The sequence below is a fragment of the Erithacus rubecula genome (genome assembly GCF_903797595.1).
Source record: "Erithacus rubecula genome assembly, contig: scaffold_121_arrow_ctg1, whole genome shotgun sequence".
Lineage (NCBI taxonomy): Eukaryota > Metazoa > Chordata > Aves > Passeriformes > Muscicapidae > Erithacus > Erithacus rubecula.
Genome location: NW_027636182.1, coordinates 349470 through 374766, shown reverse-complemented (window position 1 = coordinate 374766; position 25297 = coordinate 349470). Strand labels below are relative to the sequence as shown.

The 25297-nt window shown below is 50.3% G+C and overlaps 1 protein-coding gene across 1 annotated transcript; it reads right to left on the bottom strand.

The window, feature by feature from the left end:
* Positions 1-19153: 19153 nt before the first annotated feature.
* On the bottom strand, positions 19154-22345 carry LOC306815382 (uncharacterized protein; the record flags this gene model as incomplete). Its single annotated transcript, XM_079331951.1, is given in 4 exon segments — positions 19154-19615; positions 19619-20319; positions 20322-21750; positions 21752-22345. Coding segments are annotated over 4 exon segments (3186 nt in total).
* Between the last annotated feature and the right edge of the window lie 2952 nt (positions 22346-25297).

The following is a 25297-nucleotide window of genomic DNA, read 5'->3' as shown; positions in this document are numbered from 1 at the left end:
CCTTTGTTTTCCTAAAAAAAATTACTAAGACGTTTGGTTATTGTGCTAGCCTAAGCAATCAGTAATCACATACCCACAGACCAGCCCGCATATCCGAGCTTCAAGATTGCTTATCTTAAGCCTGCATGTTCGGGTTTCAAGATAACCTATGTTACAACGAACAAAAAGGTCACCATTCCCTCACAATCCCCCCTTTTTCTATTTACCTATTTTTGTTCGTTGTATCTCTGGAGCTTTTTTTCTGCTAAGTTCTAAGCAATCCTCAGTTTTGACACCATCTAGAGGCTCATATTTCGCCTGTATCAGCATAAGGTGGGCAGCTTCTAATCTCCCCTTTACAATATTAATTAATTTGTTAAAAATACAGGGACCGAATGTCAATCTGATTACCAGTAAAACTATAGGTCCTGCTATAGTAGATAAAAGGGTGGTTAGCCAAGGGGAATGATTGAACCATGATTCATACCAACTTTGTTGAGCCTCTCGTTCCCTTTTTCGTTGCTCTAGCTGTTTTCGGAGCTCAGCCATAGTGTCTATGACTATGCCGGTATGATCTGCATACGTGCAGCACTCTTCCCATAAGGCTACACATAATCCCCCTTGTTGTAGAACAACAGGTCCAACCCTCTACGATTTTGCAACACTACTTCTGATAAAGACCTTACTGATTTTACCAAGCCATCAATAGCCTTTTCAATTCTACTTAGGTCTTCATCCACTGACAGTCTTAGATCCCTCATCCCTTGCTGCTGGTTTACTAAGGACGCTACTCCGGTACCAATCCCGCCCCCCCCCAACACTCAGTAATATCGCTACAGTAAGAGCTGTGAGTGGCTCCCTTTTGCCCAGGTGATGTTCTGGGGTGTCGTGATGGTTATACACATACTCCTTTGAGTGGTAAGTAATTCGGGGAACGATTAACACCTGTATGCAATACTCATGCATTTGGTTAAATCTATCAATTGCCAGACACGGGGTAACTCCCAAAATATTGCAGACCCATTTAGTATTTGCAGCAGGGATCAGCCATTGAGCTGGCTTTCGGTGATCGTTCACGGACATTTTTACCTGGCAAAGGTGGTCTTTATCTGGTGGTACGTTTCCAACACACCTTCCCTTTCCTCTCACTTGAGCCATGGATATTCCAGGAGTACTGTCCCTTCCCTTTTTTCACAGACATTCTCTGGGGTTTGTTCCATTAATGCGCCTTGACTTTGCAGTAGATCCTAAGGCCTCATAAAATGGGGGGTTGATCATATAGCACAACCAACATCCTTCGGTTAAGTTTGGAGAGGTGCTATTTAAAACTCCAAAGGTGGCCTGCATTACCTTCCAGAGAGTATTATCCTTCTGGGTAGGCTGGGTCACAATGGGCCAGCTGGAAAATTGATTTCCCTGTGTTTTATTTGGTGTCACAGTTGCATCATCCCACTCCACTTCTTCTTCCTGCACCATTGGGTTTGGTCCTATAGCTATTGGGTCATGTGGAAGAGGCTCCTTTTTTATCAGGATATGCCCCTCTCTATCCTTCCCTGGCTTCCACAGCCTCACTCCCCAAAATTTTCCTGTTATCCAAGCGGTGTCTTGAGGCTGTGTAACATTTAGGTAAATCCACTTGCAAGTTCCAACATCTACTACTACTCCCGATGGATCCGTTCTGGGTGGCCTACAACCATATGGCCCCCTTCCCACCTTCAGGTACTTATCTGGGTTTCCAACTACCCATCCCAGGGAAATAGTCTCACAACCCCAATATCCACAATAAAATTCCCCAGGAGAGTTGCAATACCCTTTTCCTGGATTTGATGCCGGACACAAGTAAACTACTCCTCTTGGTTTTGACAAGGCACCCCAAGTACTCCAGGTATTGAACAAAGGATCCAATGTTATATTAAAACTGGGGGCTCCTGAGGTGACTTTCGTTTGGATAGGTGTGTCTGGAGAATCCCATCTTATTAAAGACCACCTGAAGGGTTCATGTGATTGCCCGTCTCCCTGTATCAACATCATGTTCATCAATATTACACATATCCCCAGAACCAGGTGAGATCCATTGCCAGAATGAGTTTTTCTTATTTTTATCCCTATCGTTCTCCCCCTGTTACCTCCTCTTCGTCCCTGTTCCCTTAGGACCTTAGGTGCCATATCCACCTTTTCCTCATCCTGGCGAATCCTTTCTTTCCCACATCTCATCCCTCTGCCTCGCCCGTCAACTCGGTTGCTACGAGCTATGGGGTAAAACATCTTCTCGGCAGCAAGGATGTTCTTCAGGGACAGGATGAGTTCCTCTCTCCCACTTATTCCTTTTGGAGCTCCAATTTTTTTCTTTTAGTGGAGGGATATCGCACCGGAGCTTTTTTTCCCTCTTTCGGCACCTTACTTCTAGGATATCCACAATGTATGGAACAAAGGGTTCGGTAGGATGGTAACAACAAAGGTCGGGGTTCACTCCCTTTGAATATATCTGCCACCAAGATGCAGATCCTACTTTTAGTTCCCGAGCTGCCACCTTCTGGTTCAATACCCAGGTAGTCAGTTCCCGCTGCTCCTCCCAACAAGGTTGACAGACACTTTTAGGAGCCTTCCCTCTCTGGCAGTGGATCCACCACAGCTCTTTACAAATTTTACAAGAAAAACACACAAATGGGTAACAACTACAATCTAGCCAGCTACACCTTACCCTTATATCTCTATGATTAACATGCCCCTCCCCATTCCATAATTGAGATTTATATTCCAATCTAATAGGTCGATAATATGGTTGTTGAGCAAGATCTTCTAAGTATTTACAATATCCTGGGGGATCCGAGTGTCCTATTAGTTCTTTTTGTAACACCCGGTTTTCCCCCACCCAGATATCTCCTGAGTCCATTCGGCGGTATATCCCAATTCAGTCTCCCTTCAACTTTCAACACGGTCTTTCAGGACTGTGTCTTCCTTTTTAAAGTTAACTTCAAGTCTACGTCTGCACCCTTTACCTGCCAACCAGAGTTCTTGGTGAATTTGGATGGGTCTACCGGTCCTTTTATTCGACTCGCATGAGTCCACCCCCTTTCTGCGGTGCGTATCGCCGTGTCCATTGTAAGTAGCACCAAATAAGGTCCTTCCCACTTGGGTGTTATTAGATTTTCTTTCCAACTTCGGATCAATATCCAGTCCCCGGGCTGTACCTGGTGTAACATAAGATCCAGTGGTGGTCTTTGAGCCCACATTCTCTTTTCCCACAGCTGTCTCTTAAATTTCATTAGAGCTACCAGGTACTTATTGACATATTGTTCACTAATATTTGGATTATTTTGTACCTTTTCTAGATTGTATGGCATGCCATATAACATTTCAAATGGGGAAAGCCCCACATCCGGTCGGGGTCGGGTTCGGATGTTCAGCAAGGCTAGTGGAATACATTTTACCCAAGATAATTTAGTTTCCATTACCAATTTAGTAAGCTGCTTCTTTATTTCCCCATTCATTCTCTCCACTCGGCCTGAGCTTTGGGGATGCCAGGGGGTATGCTGTTCCCATTTTATTCCTAACGCTTCTGCCAACTCCTGTGTTACTTTGGATGTAAAGTGTGGTCCCTTATCAGAGTCGATAGTCTCTGGTACCCCGTATCTTGGGACTATCTCTTCCAGCAGGACTTTTGTGACCGTTTGTGCCGTTTCTCTGGCGGTCGGGAAGGCTTCCACATAGTGAGTAAGATGATCGACTATCACCAGAAGGTACTTAATTCTCCCCACTTTTGGTAATTCAGTAAAATCTATTTGAAGATTTGCAAAGGGTCTTTTTGCTAATGGCCTTCCCCCATGGGGTAGTTTTCTAAGATTGCTTCGATTCACTCGCAAGCAAATGGGGCATCCCTTGGTAATATGTTTGGCCATATGAATTCCCATACTGATGAACTTAGTCGCAAAATGATCCACTAATCCTTGAGCTCCCCAGTGTGTTTTCTGATGTAGTTTGTATAAAATTCTTTGGGCCACTGCCTTGGGTAATACCTCTCATCCATCCTCTAGCATCCATTTTCCTGACTTCTCCTTAACCCCCATTTTCCTTAATTTTTCCTTTTCCTCATAAGTAAAATTTATGTTAGTACTTTCCTCATTATGTACTTTTTGGTTTTCTTGCCCCCCTTTTTCTTTTAGGACCATCTCTCTTAAGGCTGCCTGCTTAGCTTCTTGGTCCGCTGCATTATTTCCTCTGCTTTTGAAATCTATCCCCCGTTGGTGTCCTTTTAAATGGACCATGGCCACTCTCCTAGGTCCCCTCAAAGCCTGCAATACTTCAACTATTAGCTTCTGGTGCACTAGGTCTTTCCCCTGTGAGTTGATCAAGCCCCTTTCTTCCCATAATTTTCCAAAGGTATGTACCACCCCAAATCCATATATAGAGTCAGTATATATTGTCCCTTCTTTTCCCTTGAGGAGTTTTAGAGCTCTTAATATGGCATACAACTCGCATGCTTGTGCAGACCAAGATTTATCTAAAGTACCTGACTCTATCACTTGCAAGTCGGAACCCCCCACAACTGCGTATTCCGAGCTCCTTCTTCCTTCAATCACCCTAGAGGATACATCCACAAATAATCTTTCACCATCTTCTAACTCCTCTTCCTCCAAATCAGGCCTAATCTTTGTTTGCTCTTCAATGGTTGCTATGCAATCGTGGGTTAGGGGTTGATGTTCCGGTTCCCCATATAAAAATGCAGCTGGGTTCTGTAAGGTGGTAGTTTCTAGTGTTAAATCGGGGGCTTCTACTAGAATGCCCTCATACTTTAAAAGTCTCGCATCAGAGATCCATTTGTCTGCCTTTTGTTGCATCACACTCCGGATATTATGAGGAGACATCACCTTTAGGCTACTATTAAAGGTAATTTTTCTATCTTCTTCAACCAATAAAGCGCATCCCGCTACAATTTGCAAGCATGCGGGCCACCCCTTACTCACTGGATCTAAAATTTTTGACAAATATGCCACTGGCTTCTTCCTCCCCGCCCAGTCCTGAGTAAGCACCCCAAAAGCAATACCTTCTTCTATGTTCACAAATAAAAAGAATGGCCTCCTTAGATCGGGGAGGCTTAGGACTGGGGCATGGACCAGGCTCTCTTTTAACTCCTGGAGTTTGTCTGTGTCCTCTTGGCTCCATTTTAACAACCCTTCTTGTGTTAATTTGTAATACAAAAATCTGGCCTTGCTGCTATAGTTTTCAATCCACTGTCTACAATACCCAGTAAGTCCTAAAATTTGGCGAATTTGTCTTTTATTCTTTGGTATTGGCAATGCCACAATTGCTTGGATCTTTTCGGGATCTATTCTCTTTTCTCCCCTTCTCAAGTACTCAAATACTTGACTTCCTCCTCCACAAATTGAAGTTTGGCTTTGGAAACTTTCAGCCCTTTAAGTCCCAGAAGATTCAATAGCCGGATACTTTCTTCTCTTACGTCCTCCTCCAATTTCCCTGCCAGCAATAGGTCATCCACATATTGTATCAGGGTCACCCCCGGCCTAGTTTGATAATCTTGTAAGATCTGTTCCAGTGCCTGTCCAAACAAGTTTGGAGATTCCGTAAACCCCTGGGGTAACACTGTCCATCTAAGCTGTTGTCTTCTTCCTGTATCAGGGTTTTCCCATTCGAAAAGCAAAGTAATCCCGGCTTCCTTCATAGAGGGGACAGGCCCAAAAGGCATCCTTTAAGTCCACTACACTATACCATAAATTATCAGGTCCTAGCTTGCTCAAAAGGGTGTAGGGGTTTGCTACTACAGGAAACCTTGCTATGGTCCGTTTGTTTATCTCCCTCAAATCATGTACTAGACGGTACGACCCATCCGTCTTTTTGACAGGAAGTATAGGTGTATTGTAGGGAGACATATAAGGCTCCAGCAGCCCCCTATTTAGTAGTCTTTCTATCTCAGGTTTTAGTCCCCTCCTTCCTTCTAGGGAAATGGGGTATTGTTTTATTCTCACGGGGACCTCAGGATTCTTAATTTTTACCGTGAATGGGGCTATTTTCAGTTGTCCAATGCTCCCTGTGTTGTACCACACATCAGGACTTATTCTGTCCTCATCCTCTTGTCTAAGGGTCAAAACCTAATTTGTAATTCCTTTTCCACTACTTCTGTTTGAATTCCTAATTCTATGATCATGTCTCTTCCTAATAGGTTATAATCAGATTCTGGTACTAGTAAAAAGTCCCCTATTCCTATCTTTGACTCTGATTCCACCATCACCCTTTTTATCACCCTTACTTCAAAAGGTTCTCCTTTTGCCCCCACCACAGTGGCGGTTTCTTTAGACAGGGTGCATCCCTTGGGCAAAAATTGAATGGTAGATCTTTCTGCACCCGTGTCGACCAGAAAGGTTATCTCCTGGTCATGGGGACCCACTCTCAGTTTTATCAAGGGCTCTTTTTGTTGTTTCCGGGTCCTCATTAAATAGAGCCCCTGACCCCTCTAATCTGCTTTGAATTCTTTCTCATCTCTAATTCGAACTCGACATTCCCTCTTGAAATGTCCCCTCTTTCCACAATAAAAGCACACCTTCTGGTCTTGCCTCTCCCTTGAATCTCTCGGACCCCCAAACTCTCTTATAGGCTGTTTTTGCATCTTTCCCTGATCTTGCCCTCTACTTTCCCGCACCGCAGCAACCATCATCCTAACCTGTCGCTTGTGACTCTCCTCTTCCCTTCGAACATATACCTTCTGAGCCTCTCTTAACAACTCATCCAAGCCTCTATCCTGCCAGTCTTCCATCTTTTGTATCTTCTTCCTAATGTCTTCCCAGGATTTTGAAACAAAGTGCACCTTCAGCACTGCCTGTCCCATCTGACCATCCGGGTCCATTCCTGAATAAAGTTGGAAGTTCTTCCGCAACCTCTCCAACCATTCCGTGGGGGTCTCCTCCTTTCTTTGTCTCTCATTAAAGGCTTTATTAATATTCTGACCCCTTGGGACTGATTCCCTAATTCCCTGGACTATAATAGTTCTTAGGTCCTGCATATGGGTTCTATGGGCCGGGTTCTGATGGGCCCAATTCAGGTTCTGAAGGGGCCATTTTATATTTGCCGCCGGCCCCTGCGCATGTTGGGCATCCCAAATACGCATCCCCTCCCTCCTGATCATATTCTTTTCCTCTGCCGTAAACAAAATGTTTAAAATAGACTGTAATTCCTCCCATGTATACATGTTTGGGCCTAAAATCTGATCTACCCTTTTAGCCACTCCCAATGGATCCTCCAACAAGTGTCCCATTTCTTTCTTGAAGTCTCTCACATCCCCCGAGCTAAGGGGCACCGATATAAATCCTATTCCCGCCTGCGGTCCCCCCATGGGCATCTCTCTTAAGGGAAACAGCCCTTTCCGAGCCCTGCTCCGAGTTGTTGGCCCAGTATATTCTGACTGATCTAAATCCGAATCTTCCTCCGGGGGTGCATTGGGACCCCCTCCTTGCGCTTGGGGTGAAGGCACGTATGGGGGAGGGACTATCATAGTCTCCTCAGCTCGACCCCCCTTCTTCTTCTCCTTATTCTCGCTAGATTTTTCTGTTAGTTTAAAAATAAACACCTCTGGGCGGCCCACCCACACCTTAGCATATTCACTCTCCTCCAGGTGAAAAGGTTTCTTTGTATTTACCCAAATGTTTAGTTTTTGCTTCACCCAGTCCTTGGAAGACCCAAATACTGGCCAAAACACACCCTTTGAGATTTCCTTTCCACCCCATATCTCTACACAATAGTGTATCATCCTAGCCTTATCCTTCCCCCCTGCGTCCAGAAAATGTTCCCAATTATCTAATAAAAACCCCAAGGGACTGTCCCTTGGTACAGGTGGGAGTTTAATCCCTGCAGAAGGCTTACTCTTCCCCTGTCCCATTCCTCTGGAGTGCCTTCATTCGCACAAAAAGTCACTTTCGCTTCCCCTGTTTCGTGGCCCAAGCCCTCGCGGGTCAATGGGAACCGCACTACTAAGGGTCTGCACTCGCTTGGGGAATCTGGCTGCCAGTTCCCCTCTCAGTCACACACCACGTCGCCGCACTCCGGGATCCCGACCCCGCCCGAATGGATCCCCTTTTACTTACGCGTCCCGCGTCTTCGTCCGGACTTTGTGCACAAAATTTAAGGGGTCAACCGGTCCCTTTCCTCCTTTGCTTTTGCCTTCTGGTTTTAGGTTCGTCGGTCGAGGTGGGAGCGGGGGCTCCCGTCCCTCGGGACCACCAAGAGGGTGGAGTGCGCCTTCCCACAGACGGGAAATCCCCCTTACCCAATCTCGATCCGAGTCACGGCACCAAATTGTTATAAAGGAGCACAAAGGGCCATACTCCAAACCAATTTGAAAAATTTATTGAGTACAGACGGCAAAAGCAAATTGCAGCGCTGGGTGGCAGGGAGACTCCGCTCCACAAAACTGCCACGCTTTCCCCCAAAGTTCGTACTCTTTTAAGTCCCCTGATTTCCGGGTGAGCACGTTTCTCCGATTGCTAAGGGGTCTTTCGTTGTCAGCGCTGATCCTTGCAGTACCCTTTGTTTTCCTAAAAAAAAATTACTAAGACGTTTGGTTATTGTGCTAGCCTAAGCAATCAGTAATCACATACCCACAGACCAGTCCGCATATCCGGGCTTCAAGATTACTTATATTTTTAAGGGAAATTAACCCACAAACACCGGAGGTTTATGTCCAAAAAGGAGACAGAGGAGTCCTTTTTGCTTTATTCGAATAAAGGGAGAGGCCATGGGGCATTCCCCTGGGATCTCTCAAATTTTTGGAGGATGCAGCCTCCCTTTTTATCCTAACTTCCCGGCCGCTTTTCGCTCTCTCTTTCCCCATTGGCTGAGGTACTCGAGAGGCACAGACTTCCCGGAACGCCTGACACCTGACATTCCCCTCTAATGTATAACCCTCCCTTTTAATTTTTAATTCTTGTAGAATTCAATTTTCCCCTTCTCCGTTGCTTCTTTCATCTTCTGTTACCCAATTTTATTTAACAGCAAACCTACAGTTTGTTTGTAAAGGCTCTCTATTTCCATTCATCAATCAGTGTAATCCCTCCCATTGTTTCTTTTATCTCCAGGTGCTAACTTTACCTACCAACAGATCTACAATTTGTTTGTAAAGACAAATGTAACATTCCTCTCATCGTAAGCCTGCATGTCCGGGTTTCAAGATAACCTATCTTACAACGAACAAAAAGGTCACCATTCCCTCACACACACTCCTATAGTCCCCCCAAAACCCCAGAGATCCCCACAGACCCCGCACTAGATCCCAAATACCTTTAGAGTACCCTGAATACTCTCCATAGCCACCCTGTCCCCCTATAAACCCCCTCAGGACCCTCCCAAACCTCCCTCTAAAACCTCCTGAGGCCTTCTAAAATAACCCAAAGATGTGCCCAAATCCCCAGCACTCCCCCACACCCCCCCAAAAGGGCTACCCCAGGTGGCCACAACTACTCGTGGACTGCCTGAGCCACTTTTTGGGCTGAGATGTATATAGGTATAAATATAATAGAGATATAAAATATCCTGCAGACAGGGGCCTCCAGGAGAGCTGGGGAGGGCCTTTGTCAGGGGACAGGATGGCCAGGGAGGGGTTTCAGCTGCCAGAGGGAAAGGGTTAGATGGGATATTGGGAATAAATTCTCCCAGTGAGAGTGGTGAGACTCTGGCACAGGTTGTCCAGAGAAGCTGCAGCTGCTCCATCCCTGGAAGTGTCCACGGCCAGGTTGGACAGGGCTTGGAGAAACCTGGGAGAGTGGAAGGTGACCCTGCCCTGGCAGGGGATGGATCAAAATGACTTTTGAAGTCCCTTCCAACCCAAACCAACCTGGGATTCTAAAAGTGGGGGAGGCTGGGGGTGGCTGACCTTGGCTGACCCCAGGTGCCCCCCCAGGCTGCTCCATCACTCAGGCTTCAGGAAGAGTCAGGAAGAGAAAACCTGATGGAAAAGCTCCTGGGGGAGATGAACTAGGGGGGTATGAGTCCCTCAGGAGCTGTTCCAGATCCCTTTTGCATGGGGTGAGTCCCTCAGGTGGAGGCACTTGGGGCACAGGGGCAGCATCTGCCTCACTCTGTTCTCTCCAGGGCTGCAGGGGAACCTCTGCTCTGGTACCTGCAGCACCTCCTCACCTGGGGAGCTGCTCACAGGGGAGGGACAACAGCAGTGAAAATAACTTGGGACCAAAGGAGGCATCAGCAGAGCAAGAAACATTTCCCAAGCTCTAGCTGGTGTCAGGTGAACTCAAACAGGAGATCAGCTGGGTTTGGTTTGAACCAGAAAGTGGCTTTAAAATTAAATTGTGGATTTAGTCCTGTGTAGGGGAATTCTCTGGAACATGGAATTGCTGCTTTAAAATACTGGTTTACTTACCACATTTTGTCTTGTGCAAGAGGTCAGTGTTTCACCTTTTATAAATAAAGAGACAATGATGATGAAGATGATGATGATGATGATGATGCTTATTTAGGCTCCCTTTGCAGCACATCTGCAAGGCAGGTACTTTGCTCTCAGCACTTCAACATGTGCAGATTTTACCTTTCCCTTGCTCATAATTTTCCTTTGCTGGGCTACTCCCCCTGACCATCATCAAGTTCCACAAACCAGAGTCTTGATTGCACCAAAATACAATTAAACTGTGAATGTTTTTTTTCTCAAGGAATTGAAACTTTATAAATCCCCTGTTTTGATGTCATGTGGGGTGTGGAAGGCAAGACTTCGAGGGTTTCGAGAGAAAATCAGCATTTCTCATATTTATGAAAAATAAAATATTTTCACTCAGACATGGCAGGTTCTCTCCTGGCAGCTGCTGCAGGGTTTAGGGAGGGAATCTGGGGACATGCAGCAGATCCTGATACCTCATTTTTCCTTAAGTGAGGATTCTGAAACAGCAAAGGAAAAGGATCAGGAAACTTCAGAAGCTGGGGAAAACTACCAAAAAAATATGGTTGCTGAGGCCCTTGCCTGTGTTTTGGGCAGTGAAAGAAAAGTCAGGGTTGGAAGGGCCTCTGGATATCAACCAAGAAAATGTCCTCATCTGGCACAATCTCTTCACCTCAGAATGTTTGGGGTTTGGGAGGTGAAACTTAATTTGTGTCCCTGAAGGGGTGGATGGAGTTTTCTCCAGGTTGGAGTTTGGAGGAAACAGAACTGTGAGTATTGCATTGCTCTCAGCTCGTTTTTGTGTCTGCCAGCCCTGTGGCAGGTGGCAGGACAGGTGAGGCACCTCCCTGCCCACCTCTCCCACCTGCTGAGTCCTTCCAAAGAGCTGCACAGGGAGCCCGGACCCCTTTACTCCTCTCATCCATCCAGGAACTGTCCCATCGTAGAAGGCAATCAGATGGTCTCTGTGATGTAATTTTATGGAGTCCAGCGGGGAACCTTCTCCCTGCCTTCCTCCTGATTGTCTCATGCTCCTCTTCCTGTTTTCTTCTCTGTTGCTGTGTCCTGTTCCCTGTGCCATCACTCCGCTCTGTATCCCCCTGTCCTTCTCTCTATGCCAGCATTCCTCCCTGTGCCATCACTCCTCTCCGTATCCCCCTGTCCTACTCCCTGTGCTATTGTTCCCCCCTTTCCCTGAATCCCTCACTTGCTGTACTTCTTGGAGTGTTCTTTGGGATCTGCCACGGGTTGACCCTGGGGCTGGGAGAGTCCTGCAGTACCCACTGAGCAACAGAGGAGCCTCCCTTGTCCTACCAGGTGATGTTCCTTCCACAAATCTCTCCCAGGGCTGGCTGAGAGCTGTCCCTGGTGAGCAGCAGAGTCCCTGTCCCAGCACAGCACCCTGAGCTGCAGGACATTGCCCTGCAGGACAGCCCTGGGACCCCTGGCTGCAGTCCCTGCCTGCACAGCTATCTCTCTGCTATAGTTGACCAGAGGAGGGAGAATGAGAAATTAAATAAAGGGGGTTCATGAGTTGGGGTAAGGATTGGGAAGAAAACAATTTAAGGGTAAAACAGGCTCAAAACTTAAAAGGTATAAAGAAAAAAGTTATTAATAGAATTTAAAGAGGATAATGAGAACCAGAATAAATTTTTAGAACACCTTTTGCCCTCCCCCAGCCTTTCTTCCCCTCCTACCAGCAGCGCAGGGAGACAAAACATGGGGTTTTTACTCTCTTTTTCACTACTAAAAAATCTTTCTTCAGCTCACTTAGGGAGAGGAGTCTTCCCACAACTGTTTTTTTGTGGGCCACTTGACTCATGTGGTGTAGTTTTTGTTCTAGTCAAAAAGCAAGGTTTCTCTTCCTCTATCTCTGCAAGCAAGGGTTCTCTCTCTCTCTCTGTTCAAGCCTCTCACCAGATTACAGCTTCTTCTCAGCATGCACGCTCCAGCACGAGCACCTTTTGTTCTCACGGGCTGCAGGTGAATTCTGCATGCCCCCATGAACGTCATCAATGATAAGGAAACATTTTGTTGTGTTATAGTCCTCACCACGGTTTGCAGAAAAATTTCAGCTCTGACAGCCAAAGCACCTCCTCCACCCTTTCCTTTGCACTGACCTTGCTGCTCTCCTCACATCTTCACTTTTTCCTTTTCTCTGACTCAGGAGAGAATTGGTGTCCCTAAGTTCATTTGTTCTCAAGTTCTATCACTTAAAAAGAAGTTTTATAGAATTCTGCAGCACTGAAATGTTGATCCCGTTCGAGCTCCACATCTGGGAATTGCTCACCATGCCTGTCACCGATGTCGCCCCCACCGGCATCACCGAGCTGCACCATTCGCTGGCTCCGCTCAGCGCCTCTCTTCATGCGGGGTGCCAGAAAGGGAAAACTGCTGCTTCTGCCCTTCTGTCTGCAGCATGGCTGGCTAAAGGTGGGCAAGCAAGTGAAGTTCACTGTGAGCCCACATGGTGCTGCCCCGGCCGTGCCACCCGGCTGCAGGGGCGCTCCTGGCGCTGGCCTGGGCAGGAGCTGGTGGCTGCATGGTCTCGGCCATGTGGCTGCTCGTGGCTTCACAATGGTCCCCCAGCACCATGGCCCCTGACAACTGTGCAGGGAAGGGGCCCAGCAGCCCCCTCACCACCCCTCAGAGGCGAAGAAGAAAGAGAAATTGCATGCCTTTTATCCTTCTTAAATATGTCATCACAGAGGTGTTGCTTACTTGCGTAATTGGGCCAGCCAAATGTCAATTGTCAGAATCTTTAGGGATTAGCTCTGCTGGACACAGTAGAAGTTTCAAGTAGCTTCTCTCTCAGAAGCAGCCTCTGTGGCTTCCTCTGCCCCCACTAAAAGCCAGGTTGTGTTACCCTAACACATCCTTTAACCTTAGACCCTGAGGAAAGTTGAAGAAACCTTTTCAAAGGCCAAAGTCGGATTCAAACTGTGAAGTTTCTTGTAGTGCTCATGGTTCTCACTGAGGGACACTACTGAGAAAACATCCCCAGAGCACAAAGCTGGAGGCAGTGGTGGCAGGTCACACACAATCACAGAATCACTGAATCATTAAGGTTGGAAAAGACCTTCAAGATAATCTAGTCCAACAGTCAACCCAACACCACCATAATCACCCCTAAACCATATCCCTGAGTGTCACATTCAGGCAGTCCTTGAACTCCACCACCTCCTTGGGCAAATTTTTCCAATGACTGAACATTCTAACAGTAAAATTATTTTCTAATATCTGATCTGAACCTCCTTTGGCCTCAGCTTAAAGCTGTTTCCTCTTGTTCTGTGACTTAGGGCAGAAGAGACTGAAGACTACCTGACTGAAACTTCCTTTTGGGCAGTTGTAGAGAGCAGTGAGGTTCCCCTTGAGCCTTCTCCTGACTAAACAACACCAGTTCCCTTAGCTGCTCCTGGCATGAAGTGCTTCTGTGACCCTTCCCCAGCTCCACTGCCTTCTCTAGACTCGCTCCTGATCCTCAATGTCTCTCTTCCAGAATTTCTTGCCAGAACTGGACACAGGACTTGAGATGCCACTTCAGTAGTACCCAGTTCAGAGGGACAATCACTGCCCTGGTCCTGCTGGCAACACTGTGGTTGATCCAGGCCAGTTGCCACTGTCCTTCTTGGCCACTTAGCAAAAAAAAAAAAAAAAAAATCCAGCTGGCTCAAATCCAGATGACTGCCAACCAGAATTGCCAAGTTCCTTCCTGCTGAGCAGCTCTCAAGCCACTCCTTCCCCAGCCTGGAACATTCCATGGGGTTGTTGCGACCCAAGGGCAGGACTCGGCTCTTGGGCTTGTTGACCCTCACACCGTTGTCCTCAACCCCTTGATCCAGCCATCCCGATCCCTCTGCAGAACCTTTCTGCCCTCCAGCAGATCTACCCTCCCACACAAGTTGGTTTCACTTGTGAACTTAGTGTGACTTCCACTTGATCCACTCATCCAGATCATCAATAAAGATGTTGAGCAGGACTGGTCCCAGCACTGAGCTCTGGGGTCACCCACAAGTAATCAGCTGTTATGGATAAAGTGGGAGCTTCAGACAAGCCTTCTCTTAGGCTAACATTTTTGAATACAGCTTGAATTAGGTGGCCTTCACTTAAACCACTCTGGCTCTCAATTTCTAAGAGTGGCAGATTAGGTCTATTATAAAATGAGTTATTTATTGAATAGACAGGAGATAACAGAAAAAAGGTCTTGAACAGAGTTGCTTATTACACAGTATAAAACAGAAAAACTACTAGTAGATCACATAAAACAGTGCACAACATTAAGGTATCTATATTAAAGCTAGGAAAGAAATAGTACAGATCAGGAGTCAATGTAACTTAACAAACTGGCAAGAGTGTGCACAGAGTCCTTTCGCTCAACCCTTGAGAGAGTAACCACCAAACCAGCATCCCAACTTTTGGGAAAAAGCCCGACACATTTCCAGGGAATGTGCAGAAAACTTCTGCTTTCTGGAAGTTTGGTGTAGCTTTAGTAGATTGTGAAGTAAAGTGCCTGTCAGAAATTCCAGCTTATCTTTCCATAATCTTGCTTCCACAGCAAGATGTTTATTGTTTATTGTCAGCTAGAAGTGTCACTTCCACAGCACCTGAATAACCACGAGGCAAGCGGTGTCTAGTGATTTATTTCACCCATTAGCAAGCCCTTGTGGTGGGGAACGTCCTGCTACACTGGCCCCAAGTGGATTCAGTTCCATTTCCCACCACTCTCTGGGCTTGGCCATCAGCCAGTTTTTCATCCAGCAAAGAGTTTCCCTTTCCAATCTATGAGCAGCCAGCTTCTCCAGTGTCAAAGGCTTTACTGATGTCTAGAAACACATCCACAGCCTTTCCCTCATCTACTGAAATGGGTCATGCTGTCACAGAAGGACCTGCCTTTCCCAAACGTGCACTGCCTGGGCCTGATCCCTTGGTTGAATTGCACGGGCTGTAGGATAGCACTCGGGATCTTCTCCGTGACCTTCCCCAGTAGAGAGCTCAGGTTGACAGGCCTGGAGTTCCCTGAATCCTCCTTCCAATCCTTCTCATTGATGGGCATCATATTTGCTTTCCAGTCAATAGGAACTCCTTCAGTTTACCAGAGCTGCTGCGAAATGAACAAAATAGGCTTGGCCAGCTCCTTCTCCAGCTCCCTCAGATGCATCTCATTTGTGCCCAGGGATTTGTATATGTGTCTCACTGGCAGAGGAGGTCCCTGGTTGTGTCCTCCTGGATTACAGGGGCTTCACTCAGCTCCCTGCCACCAACCTCCAGCCCTGGGAGCTGAGCATCCTCAGGACAACTGGATTTGGTACTGAGCCTTTTCCTCCTCCCTGACACAGCACTGCCCTCTGCACCCAGCAATGGATGGAGACTTTCCTGAGCCCTCTTTTTGCTGTCAAGGGATTTATAGAAACTTTTCTTGTTAACTCTAATTGCACTGGCCAAATTAAGGCACACTTTGGCTTTGGCCCTTCTAATTTTCTTGCTTTATCATCTCACAACATCGTTGTAATCTGTTAGGTTTTCTGCCTCTCCTTCCAGAGGTGACACATGCTCTTTTTTTGCCCTGAGTTCCTGTCTAAGTTCTCTCTTTAACCAGACCAGTCATTTTCCCACACCAGCTTGTTTTATGGCACATGGGCACATATGTGTCCACAGAGGAAAACTGTCATTTTGTGGTTGCTCTGCCCAAGACACTCCCAACTATCACATCACATCACATCACATCACATCACATCACATCACATCACATCACATCACACACCACTCGTAGAACCATAGAATGGTTTGGGATGGAAGGGACCCTAAAGAGTCTCTACTTCCACGCCTCCTGCCAGGGACACATTCCACTAGACGAGGTTGCCACAAGCCCTGTCCAAACTGGCCTTGGACACTTCCAGCATTTGGGTAGCCACACCTGTGCCAGGGCCTCACTACCCTCACAGGGAAGATTATTTTCTAGATTCTGATCTAAACCTGCTCTCTATCAGGGGGAAGCCATTCTCCCTCATCCTGTCACTCCAGGCCCATCACCAGTCCTGGAGCAGCTCCATGGAGATCCATTGCTCCAAGTGGTTGCCGTGGGCATGAGCTGAGGCCTGTAGCAGATCCTATTGCCATGGCAACCATTTGAAGTTTCATTCTGAGGGCCAGTTACCACAGCATCATTGATGGACCCGCTCCTAAACTTTTGCCTTGGCAACCAAGTCGTGGCCCAGTTGTGATCCTGGATTGCTGTGTGTCGGAGACTGAAATGTTAAAGTTGATGACTTAAACATCTTCATGAAGGACTGTTGCCTATTATAGTAAAACTGTATTACAAAAGCTTCAGAGATGACCACAACACCCTGAATGGGACCCTGAATGGGGCCTTGACTAAGGCCCTACACTGCTCCCTGATAAAGTTACAACTCAGGACTGAGGACATTCACAGAGCCTAATACCTTCTGAGTGGAGACCGCAGCCCCAGGGCTATCAGTTGCCAGACTCCAACAGACCCTTGCGCCAAAGAAAACAAACAGTAACAGAAACAATATTAATGACAGAAGGTATAAGACCAAGAAGCTACATAGAAAGTCTGTGGCAACACCGACTGTTTCGCCTGCCTCACAGAAGGTCGGAGAAAGTCCTTTTCCCTTCCCCCTGGCAATAAGATGGTATTGAAATGCCCACAGCAACACCCCTCCACTACTGCAAAAACCATTAACTCTATTTTAACGACTCTGTCCTGGCTGAAACTAGGTTGGCCATGCTGGTGGGGAAACTTCAAAGGGGTGTTGGAAGATGGATGAAAACAAGAGGAATGACAAGGTCTGGAAGCAAAAACACCTCATGGGGAGAGATGTGGGAATGGGGGTGTCACCTTGGTCAGGGGAAGGTTTAAGAGTGATCTCTGCATAATAGCAGTGCTGGCTTGGCAACTCCTTTTGCCTCTGCTGCATTGAAGAGGCTGAAATAGGGAGAAAAATTGCTCTAAAGGGGAGCAGGGAGGGTGATGAGCTTTGCCTCATCCCAGCCCAGCCTGGGAGTAACCTCTGGCACAGGGGCTGCTGCAGGAAGCCCCTCCTCTCCCCTCCTCTCCCCTCCTCTCCCCTCCTCTCCCCCTCCTCCCCCCTCCTCTCCCCCTCCTCTCCTCTCTCTCCTGTCCTGGAAACACTGGGGATGTGAAGATCCCAGTGTTCCCCTCCACCGCTCCTGGCTGGCAGCAGATGTGACCCCAACTTGTCACAGGGCCTGCAAAGCTGCCGAGTGCCTGGGGCTGCTTGTCCTGGGGTGTCTGGGTGCTCCATCTGATGTGCTGAGTTTTGTGCCTCTTCTCTCCCAGCCCACATTACCAGAGCAGATTCTGGAGATGTTGAGTGCTGCTGGCTGTGGTATTGCTCCAATCAGTGCTGGAAATAGAGCTATGAAGTTGCTGAGATCAACATCCTGGGGCTGTCCCTCTCAACACTGAGCCAGCAATTACATGCCCCAGGACTCTGTTAAAGCACTCCCCAGTTTCTTGGTGCAAACTTGCCAGTGGATTTCAATTCCAGCCATGTACTTTCCTGAATTTGCAGAACTATCACAGGTGCCTGAGCAGATCACTGCATATCTACTGGGCTATCACTTCAGCCTGCACTTAGTGCCTCACCCATTGCTACTTCCAGGCGAGTAATCCAGATGTCTGGATGCTTTTCCAGGCATTTGGAAACCCAACCTGTTGTATCATTCTCTACCACTGACCATGGGAGTTGCTGATTCTTTTCTATAACTCTGTCCCTTCCTGCCAGATCCTTTCCCTGGCTTTGTTCCTTGTGTCTTCTCCAGGTGTTTGGCTCATCCTCACAGTGTGCCAGGTTCCTCTCCTGCTCCTGCCTCATCTTCCAGTGTGATCCACTGACCCATTCCATGGAAAACACGGAGCCCTGGTCCCCCTGGTACTACTTGCTCCAAACAGCCTCCCCAGGGGCGTGTGGAGCCGTAGTTTCAGCCATCTCTGTCCTCACAGATCGAGGTGAAGCAGAGGGACCGACCCTGCTGTTGGTTTTGCTGGGAATCTGTGTGTGGCCAAGGTGAGCCTGACCTGGCAGGCTTGAGTGAGCCTGGGTCACCAAGGACTGGGGAGAGGAGCTGTGGGAGGGACCAGCATCCATCGCTCACTGCTGGCCCTCAACAGCATCATGAGCCCACTGGCTGGAGGTAAGGAGGGGAAGGCTGTTCCCAGCTGGCCCTGCTGGGCTCTGGCTGTCCCGGGACAGGCCAGGGAGGGATATCCTCAGAGCCGAGAACTGAGCAGAGCTTCGGTGTCTCGGCACAGAGCAGGCAGAGCCACATCCTGCTCTGGGACAACAGCTGATGCACTTGAGGAAGGATTTCCCTGGGCAGCAGCTGCCATAGACCCCTGGGAGCTGCTGATCTGGGAGCACGACAGTGCCTGCTGTGGCAGGATGGATTGGTGGGAGCCTCCCCTATGCCGCCAGAATTTCCCAGCCCTGGAGGTGCCGCAATGGGCAGAAGCAGCCTGGAGGTGCAGCAGCGTGTGCCCAGGAGGAGCCAGATGTGCAAGAGCTGCAGCTCTCATGTGCCGGGAAAAGGAACTGAGTGATGAAGCATTTGCTGCATCTGAACACTGAGGTACATCTTTCCCCCTGCCCCTCTTTTCCTCCTCCTCCTTCCCCTTTTCCTCATTACTGTCGTCCCAACTACACATTTCTCAGAGGATAACCACGGATTTTGGGACAAAATCACATATTTTTTGAGTGGGAATGTCCCCGGGGATCCCCCCTATACTAGGGTGAGGTCGGTCTAGAGAAGCTTCTCTCTATCCCCCCAACCTTTCTCCCCCTCCCCTGCATTCTCCTCCTGTTCCTCCTCCTCCTTCTGGTTGCCATCATCCCCACTTTGGAGAGCATATTCCGGAGAGAAAAGCCAATAATTTTGGAGCAGAAAACTGCTTTTCTGATGAGGAACCTCCACAGGGGACCCAGTCCTGTCAGGACATCCTCCCTCCCTGCCTCTGCCCTTCCTCTCCTCCTTCTCCTCTTCCTCATTGCTGCCATCATCCCCACTCCACAGGGCACCTTCCCCAGATAATGAACGGTGGTTTTGGGGCAGAAAGTTGCTTTCCTGAGGGAGAACTTCCCCGGGGATCCCGGATGTGCCAGTGCACCCTTCCTCCCTGCCCCCTCTCTCCCTGTCCTCCTCCCCCCTACTGAGGGCACACCTGAGCTTTGCCCAGAAGAGGGGCCATGCAGGGGGCTCAAGGGGTCAGCGCAGGTGTGTGCACCGCAGCAGCACATGGCGCATGCGGTGGAAGGCCGAGAGCTCGGCCTCAGGAATGTCCTCGAGGAAGATGAGGACAAGAACATCAAGCAGCTCGTTGAAGAGGCGATAGCTGACCGTCTGGATCTCCAGCGAGCACCAATCGCTGCGCAGGTACCCGCGGCTCACCACGCACACCATGTGCCGGCTGTTGTACACAGCGTCCACGATGTTGTCCACTATGGCACGGCCAGGGCGAAAGTCGCGGTGGTGCAGGCAGAGCTGCAGGGCTCCACGCTCCAGCTCAAGCACCAGTTCCTCCAGCACCCACCGCTCATCCCCGGAGTTGTAGGACACGAAGGTGTCGTAGGTGTAGCGCCGCTGCTCCCGCCGCCAGCGCCCACGTGCCCACGCATGCAGCAGGAACAGCTGGTAGCGCAGCCGCCAGTATGCACGGTGGTGCAGCAGTGGCAGCACCAGCAGCAGCAGCACAGCCGGTGCCGTCCCTGCAAACAGGTACCGCCCCATGTCCAGGTAGCACACATGCGTGTCAAAGCAGTGCAGGTACGCGGGGGCCCCACCCTTCTCACCACAGGTGTAGTTATACAGGTAGACCACCTGCACGGGCCCATGTGTCAGCCAGCCAGGCAGCCAGGCGTTGGCACAGCTGCAACTCAGGGGGCACTTGAGCAGATCCAGATAGCTCAGGCAGGCAGACGTGTGGCCAGAGTTGCATCCAGCGCACGCAGCTCATTTTTGGCCAGGCGCAGCTCCTTCAGTCGCGTCAGGTTGCCGAAGACCTCAGGGCCAAGGCTGCGCAGTCCTGCCCTCTCCTGATTCAGGCTGCGCAGTCGCCTCAGGTTCTTGAAGATGCCGGCGGGCAGGTGGCCCATCCCACCATTGCCGTCAACCAGCATCAGGAACTGCAGCTGCACCAGGTCATCAAAGGCATCGGCGGGGATGGCCGAGAGCGAATTCTGTGACAGGTAGAGTGAGCGCAAGGCACTGAGGCCCTGGAAGAAGCGTTGTGGGACCACACGCATTCCATATGGCTGCTGTGCCTGCAGCTTCAGGTCATAGAGGTTGTGCAGGTAGCGGAAAGGCGGCGGCTGCTGCAGGTGTCGGCTCAGGTAGCTCAGCGCATTGGCACGCAGGTCCAGCACACCCAGTGTCAGCTGCACTGGCTGGAATGCCTCTGCTGTCACCTCCACCAGCCGGTTGCTGTCCAGGTAGAGCCGGCAAAGCTGCAGGAGACCCTGGAATGCCTTGGCTGACAAATACCGCAGTTTGTTCCTGCCCAGGTCAAGGGTCTTCAAGTGGTCAATGCCCCTGAAGGTGCCAGGAAAGAGGATGGCCACACGGTTGTTGCGCAGGTTGAGATCTTCCAGCTGCTGCAGGTCGGCAAAGGAGCCGGACAGGAGGTCGGTGAGCAGGTTGTTGTTGTTGAGGTGCTGGTGCCGTAGGTTGTGGAGTCCACGCAGTGCTGCACGGTGCAGCCATGCCAGCCCATTCACATCCAGCCGCAGCTGCCGCAGCGCTGGCATGTTGTCAAGGGCACGCGCATTAGCTACTAGGATGCGGTTGAAGCGTAGGGACACATTGTGTAGCTGGTGCAGAACCGGGGCCCCTTTGCATGATGGCAGCCACTGCAGCAAGTTGTGTTCAGCCACAAGCTCGCCCAGTGTTGCAAGCTGTGCCTGGCTCAGCAGCCACCCTATGCAGTCCAAGGACCGCAGCCGGTTGCCAGACACGTCCAGGGCACCCAGCTCTGGACAGTTGCACAGAGCTCCCTTGTGCATTGCTTGGAGCTCCAAACGTTGCAGCTGCAGCTTCTGCAGCGGCGGCCCTGTCAGCTGCTGGCACAGGTAATCCAAGTCCCCTGCGCCCATCCGTAGCCCTGACACATCCACATGGCGTGGGGAGAGTCCAGCCATGTGCAGCACCTGCACCATGTCCAGAGGGTTCCCAGCCAGCTGCAGGTATGTCAGGTTGTGCAGGCACAGGCGAGCGAGCGGCGCAGGGTCCGAGATGTTATTGTAGGACAGGTCAAGCTCAAGTAGCCCTGGGGGAATCACCCCAGGGGTGGCCCCTGAAAGAGCTCCCAGGGAGTTGTTGCAGAGCTTCAGGACCCTCAGCATGGATCGGCAGCCCTGGGCCCAGTGTCGACAGCATGTTGCCACACAGGTCAAGCAGATCCAGGTGTGTCAGATTCCCCAAAGCCACAGCCACGTGCTCCAACGCGCAGAGCCAGCCACCCTGCAGCAAGAGCGTGCTGAGTGCTGCCAGTGTCTGGAAAGCCCCAGGGGCCACCTCCTGTAGTGGATTGTGGTCCAGCCGCAGTGTGCTCAGGTTCCCCAGCTGGGTGAATACACCTGTGGCCAGCACTGAGATGTTGTTGTGGGCCATGTCTAGATGGGTTAGTGCTGATAGGCCCAAGAAAGCCCCCGGGGCCAGCAGTTCCAGCTTATTGTGGCTCAGATCAAGGGTGTAGAGGTGTGGCAGGTGGGCAAAAGCATGGGGAAGCACCTGGCGCAAGATGTTGACAGAGAGGTTGAGGGATGTGGCAGTGGAGGGGAGGTCGCCCACTGCAGCCCCCACGTTGCTCAGGAAGCGCTGGATGCAGCGGAACAGCCCAGGGTCCCACGGCGCCTGGATGCAGTTGCGGAAGCCATAGGGAGAGACCTCTGCAGGCACCAACACCAGTGTCACCAGGGTCACCAGCAGTGGGGTGCACATCCCGACACACCCTGGGGAAATCCTGGATGCAGTGGGGGATAAAGTGAAATGAGGCGTGTCCTCAGTACTGCAGAGACCCCCCTCGACACTCAGGGACCACATTTGGGGTTCAGGGATCTCCACCACCCTAGGGATGCCCCTCACGACCCAGGGACCCCACCACCATCCCAGTGACCCCACTCAGGGCCCAGGGACCCTTCATCCACACACCAGAGACTCCCGTCAGAATGCCAGGATTCCCACTCAGGGTCCAAGGACTTCTCGTCCATACCCCAGGGATACACACACACACTGCAGGGATTCCCTTCAAGGCCCAGAGACCACCCCACCATCCACATCCCAGAGTGACACACCCCAGAGACCCCCATCAGGACCCAGGGACCTCCTTCAGAGCTAAAGAACCTCCACACACCCCAAGCACCCCTCTTCCCCCAGTCCTCAGGGATTTTGAGGACCCCCCACTCCCCATGAAGTTCCCACCATGCCACTGCCTCCGCTTTGGGTGATTTTGGGGTTAGAAAAGGGAAGTTTCAATTACCATTTTTGTCACCACTGCCCCACCCACCTCCCAGTGACATGGGTGGGGAAGGGACCTAACTGGATGGATTTAGGAGTCCCTGGGGGGGTGACAGGCGTATGAGGCCACACAGCTGGGTCACCCCTCCACATCCTGTGCAGCCCCCTGGAGTCTGGGGGATCCTTAGGACACATAAGCCTCTTCCCCTACTGTGTCCCCCTCCCCCCGCCCCACCCCCCATCCCCCTGCTGCCACGTGCTGCTCTTTGTTCTTCTTCCACTTCCTCGGACAGAACCACCTGGTCTTGGTTCTTTTGGTAGAAATGGTGGGCTGTACCAGGTTATACTCTCTTATACTGGACTATATTGGTCTATACTGGGCTCTGCAGGGCTATACTGGGCTGTACTGGGTTGGGCTGGGCTGCAGTGGTTTTAACTGGGCTGCACTGTGCTGTACTGGGCTGCACTGGGCTGTTCTGGGTTTGACTGTGCTGTACTGGGTTGGACTGGGCTGTACTGGGCTGTACTGGGTTGGGCTATGCAGTACTGGGTTTGACTGTGCTGTACTGGGTTGGACTGGGCTGTACTGGGCTGTACTGGGTTGGGCTATGCAGTACTGGGTTTGACTGGGCTGTGCTGGGCTGCACAGTGCTGGACACAGCTGGACTGGGCTAGACTGGGTTGGATTGTGCTGTACTGGGCTGCATTGGTTTAAACTGGGCTGCACTGGGCTGTACTGGGCTGTACTGGGCTGTACTGGGCTGCACTGGGCTGTACTGAGTTGGATTGTGCTGTACTGGGTTGCACTGGGCTGTACTGGGTTGGACTGGGTTGGGTTGTGCTGTACTGGGCTGCAATGGGTTATACTGGGCTGCACTGGGCTGTACTGAGTTGGATTGTGCTGTAATGGGTTGCACTGGGTTGTATTGGGCTGGACTGGGCTGGACTGGGCTGTAATGGGTTGGACAGCAACACTTTGCCATCATGGGAGGTGACGGGGGCTTGGGGAGTACAGGAGTTACAGGGGTGCTTAGAACCTCCTGTGGGGGGTGTGATGAAGGGAGTGTGATGAGGAGGATGTGATGAAGGGGGTGTGATGAGGGGGTGTGATGAGGGGGGTGTGATGAAGGGGGTGTGATGAGGGGGGTGTGATGAGGGGGTGTGATGAGGGGGTGTGATGAGGGGGGTGTGATGAAGGGGGTATGATGGGGGGGTGTGGGAGGGGGGTGTGATGAGGGGGGTGTGATGAGGGGGGTATGATGAGGGGGGGATGATGAGGGGGGTGTGATGAGGGGCGTGTGAGAGGGGGGTGTGGTGAAGGGGTTGTGATGAAGGGGGTGTGATGAAGGGGGTCCCCACCCCTCCCCCTGCCCCCATGCCAGCCGCTCTCCCCCCATCATTTGCTCATTTTTCTCCTCGTGCTCATCCTGCTGCACAGGTGCTTTTCCATCACAGGTACAGGGTGGTCTGTGGAGGTGGCTGGGGGACACAGGGGCAGCTCTGGATCACTGTGGGGCATTCAGGGGTCCTATAGAATGTTGAAACAGCCAGAGCTGTGCTCACTTTGATGCTATGGCACCGTGCCCAGAGTCAGCTCTGCCCTGGGAACAGAGGCCTGAGATGTGGCTCGAGCTGTGGTTCCATGGCCTTTCGGCTGTCAGATTGTGTTTGAAGAGAAAAGGAGGAGGGGGCATCTTTTTCATAGGATAAAAAAGATTATTACTTTTGGGAATCTGCTGGGCAAAAGACAAAAATGGTGAAGGTGCAACAACTTAAATATGGGGGTGATTCAACGCGAAGGTACAAATTCTTAGCAAAGTGGAGAAATTCTGTGGAGGGGTAAAGGGTGGGGTTCATAAAGGCATTGTCCAATGAGCGAGGTAGGGGGGAAAGATGGGTCACATGGACTAATGAGAAGTGGAGTTTTAGAGGATTTCCAAAGAGGAATTCCAAGCAGGGGGCTGGCACAAAGCAGGATTGACAGGGAATTCAGGATAGAGTGACAAGTTGGATGGGAGGGTATAATTTTGGACTAGACCATTAACTTGGGCAATAATAGAACACACCATTAACAAGAAACACACTACAGCGATAGAGCTTTTGGGGGGTCTGTGGGGTAGGTTTGGACACCTCTGTGGGGCACCCACAGCATTGGTGCTCTCAGGGGCCACATCAGACTGGGGAGCTCCATCCAGCTCTCTGTGTACCTGACCCAGAGAGCATTGCCCTCACCACCCTGCTCACCTACAAGGCCCAGGTGAGACTCCCATGCCCACCTGTATTTGTGCAGTTTGGGAAATGTATGTGGGTATTTGGGGGGTATTTTGGGATGCAGGGGCAGTTATTGACCACAGGGAGGTACTTTTTTGGGGGGAGTAGGGTCAGTTTTTGACCCCATCAGGTGCTTTATAACTGTGAGGTCCAGGTGAGACCCCT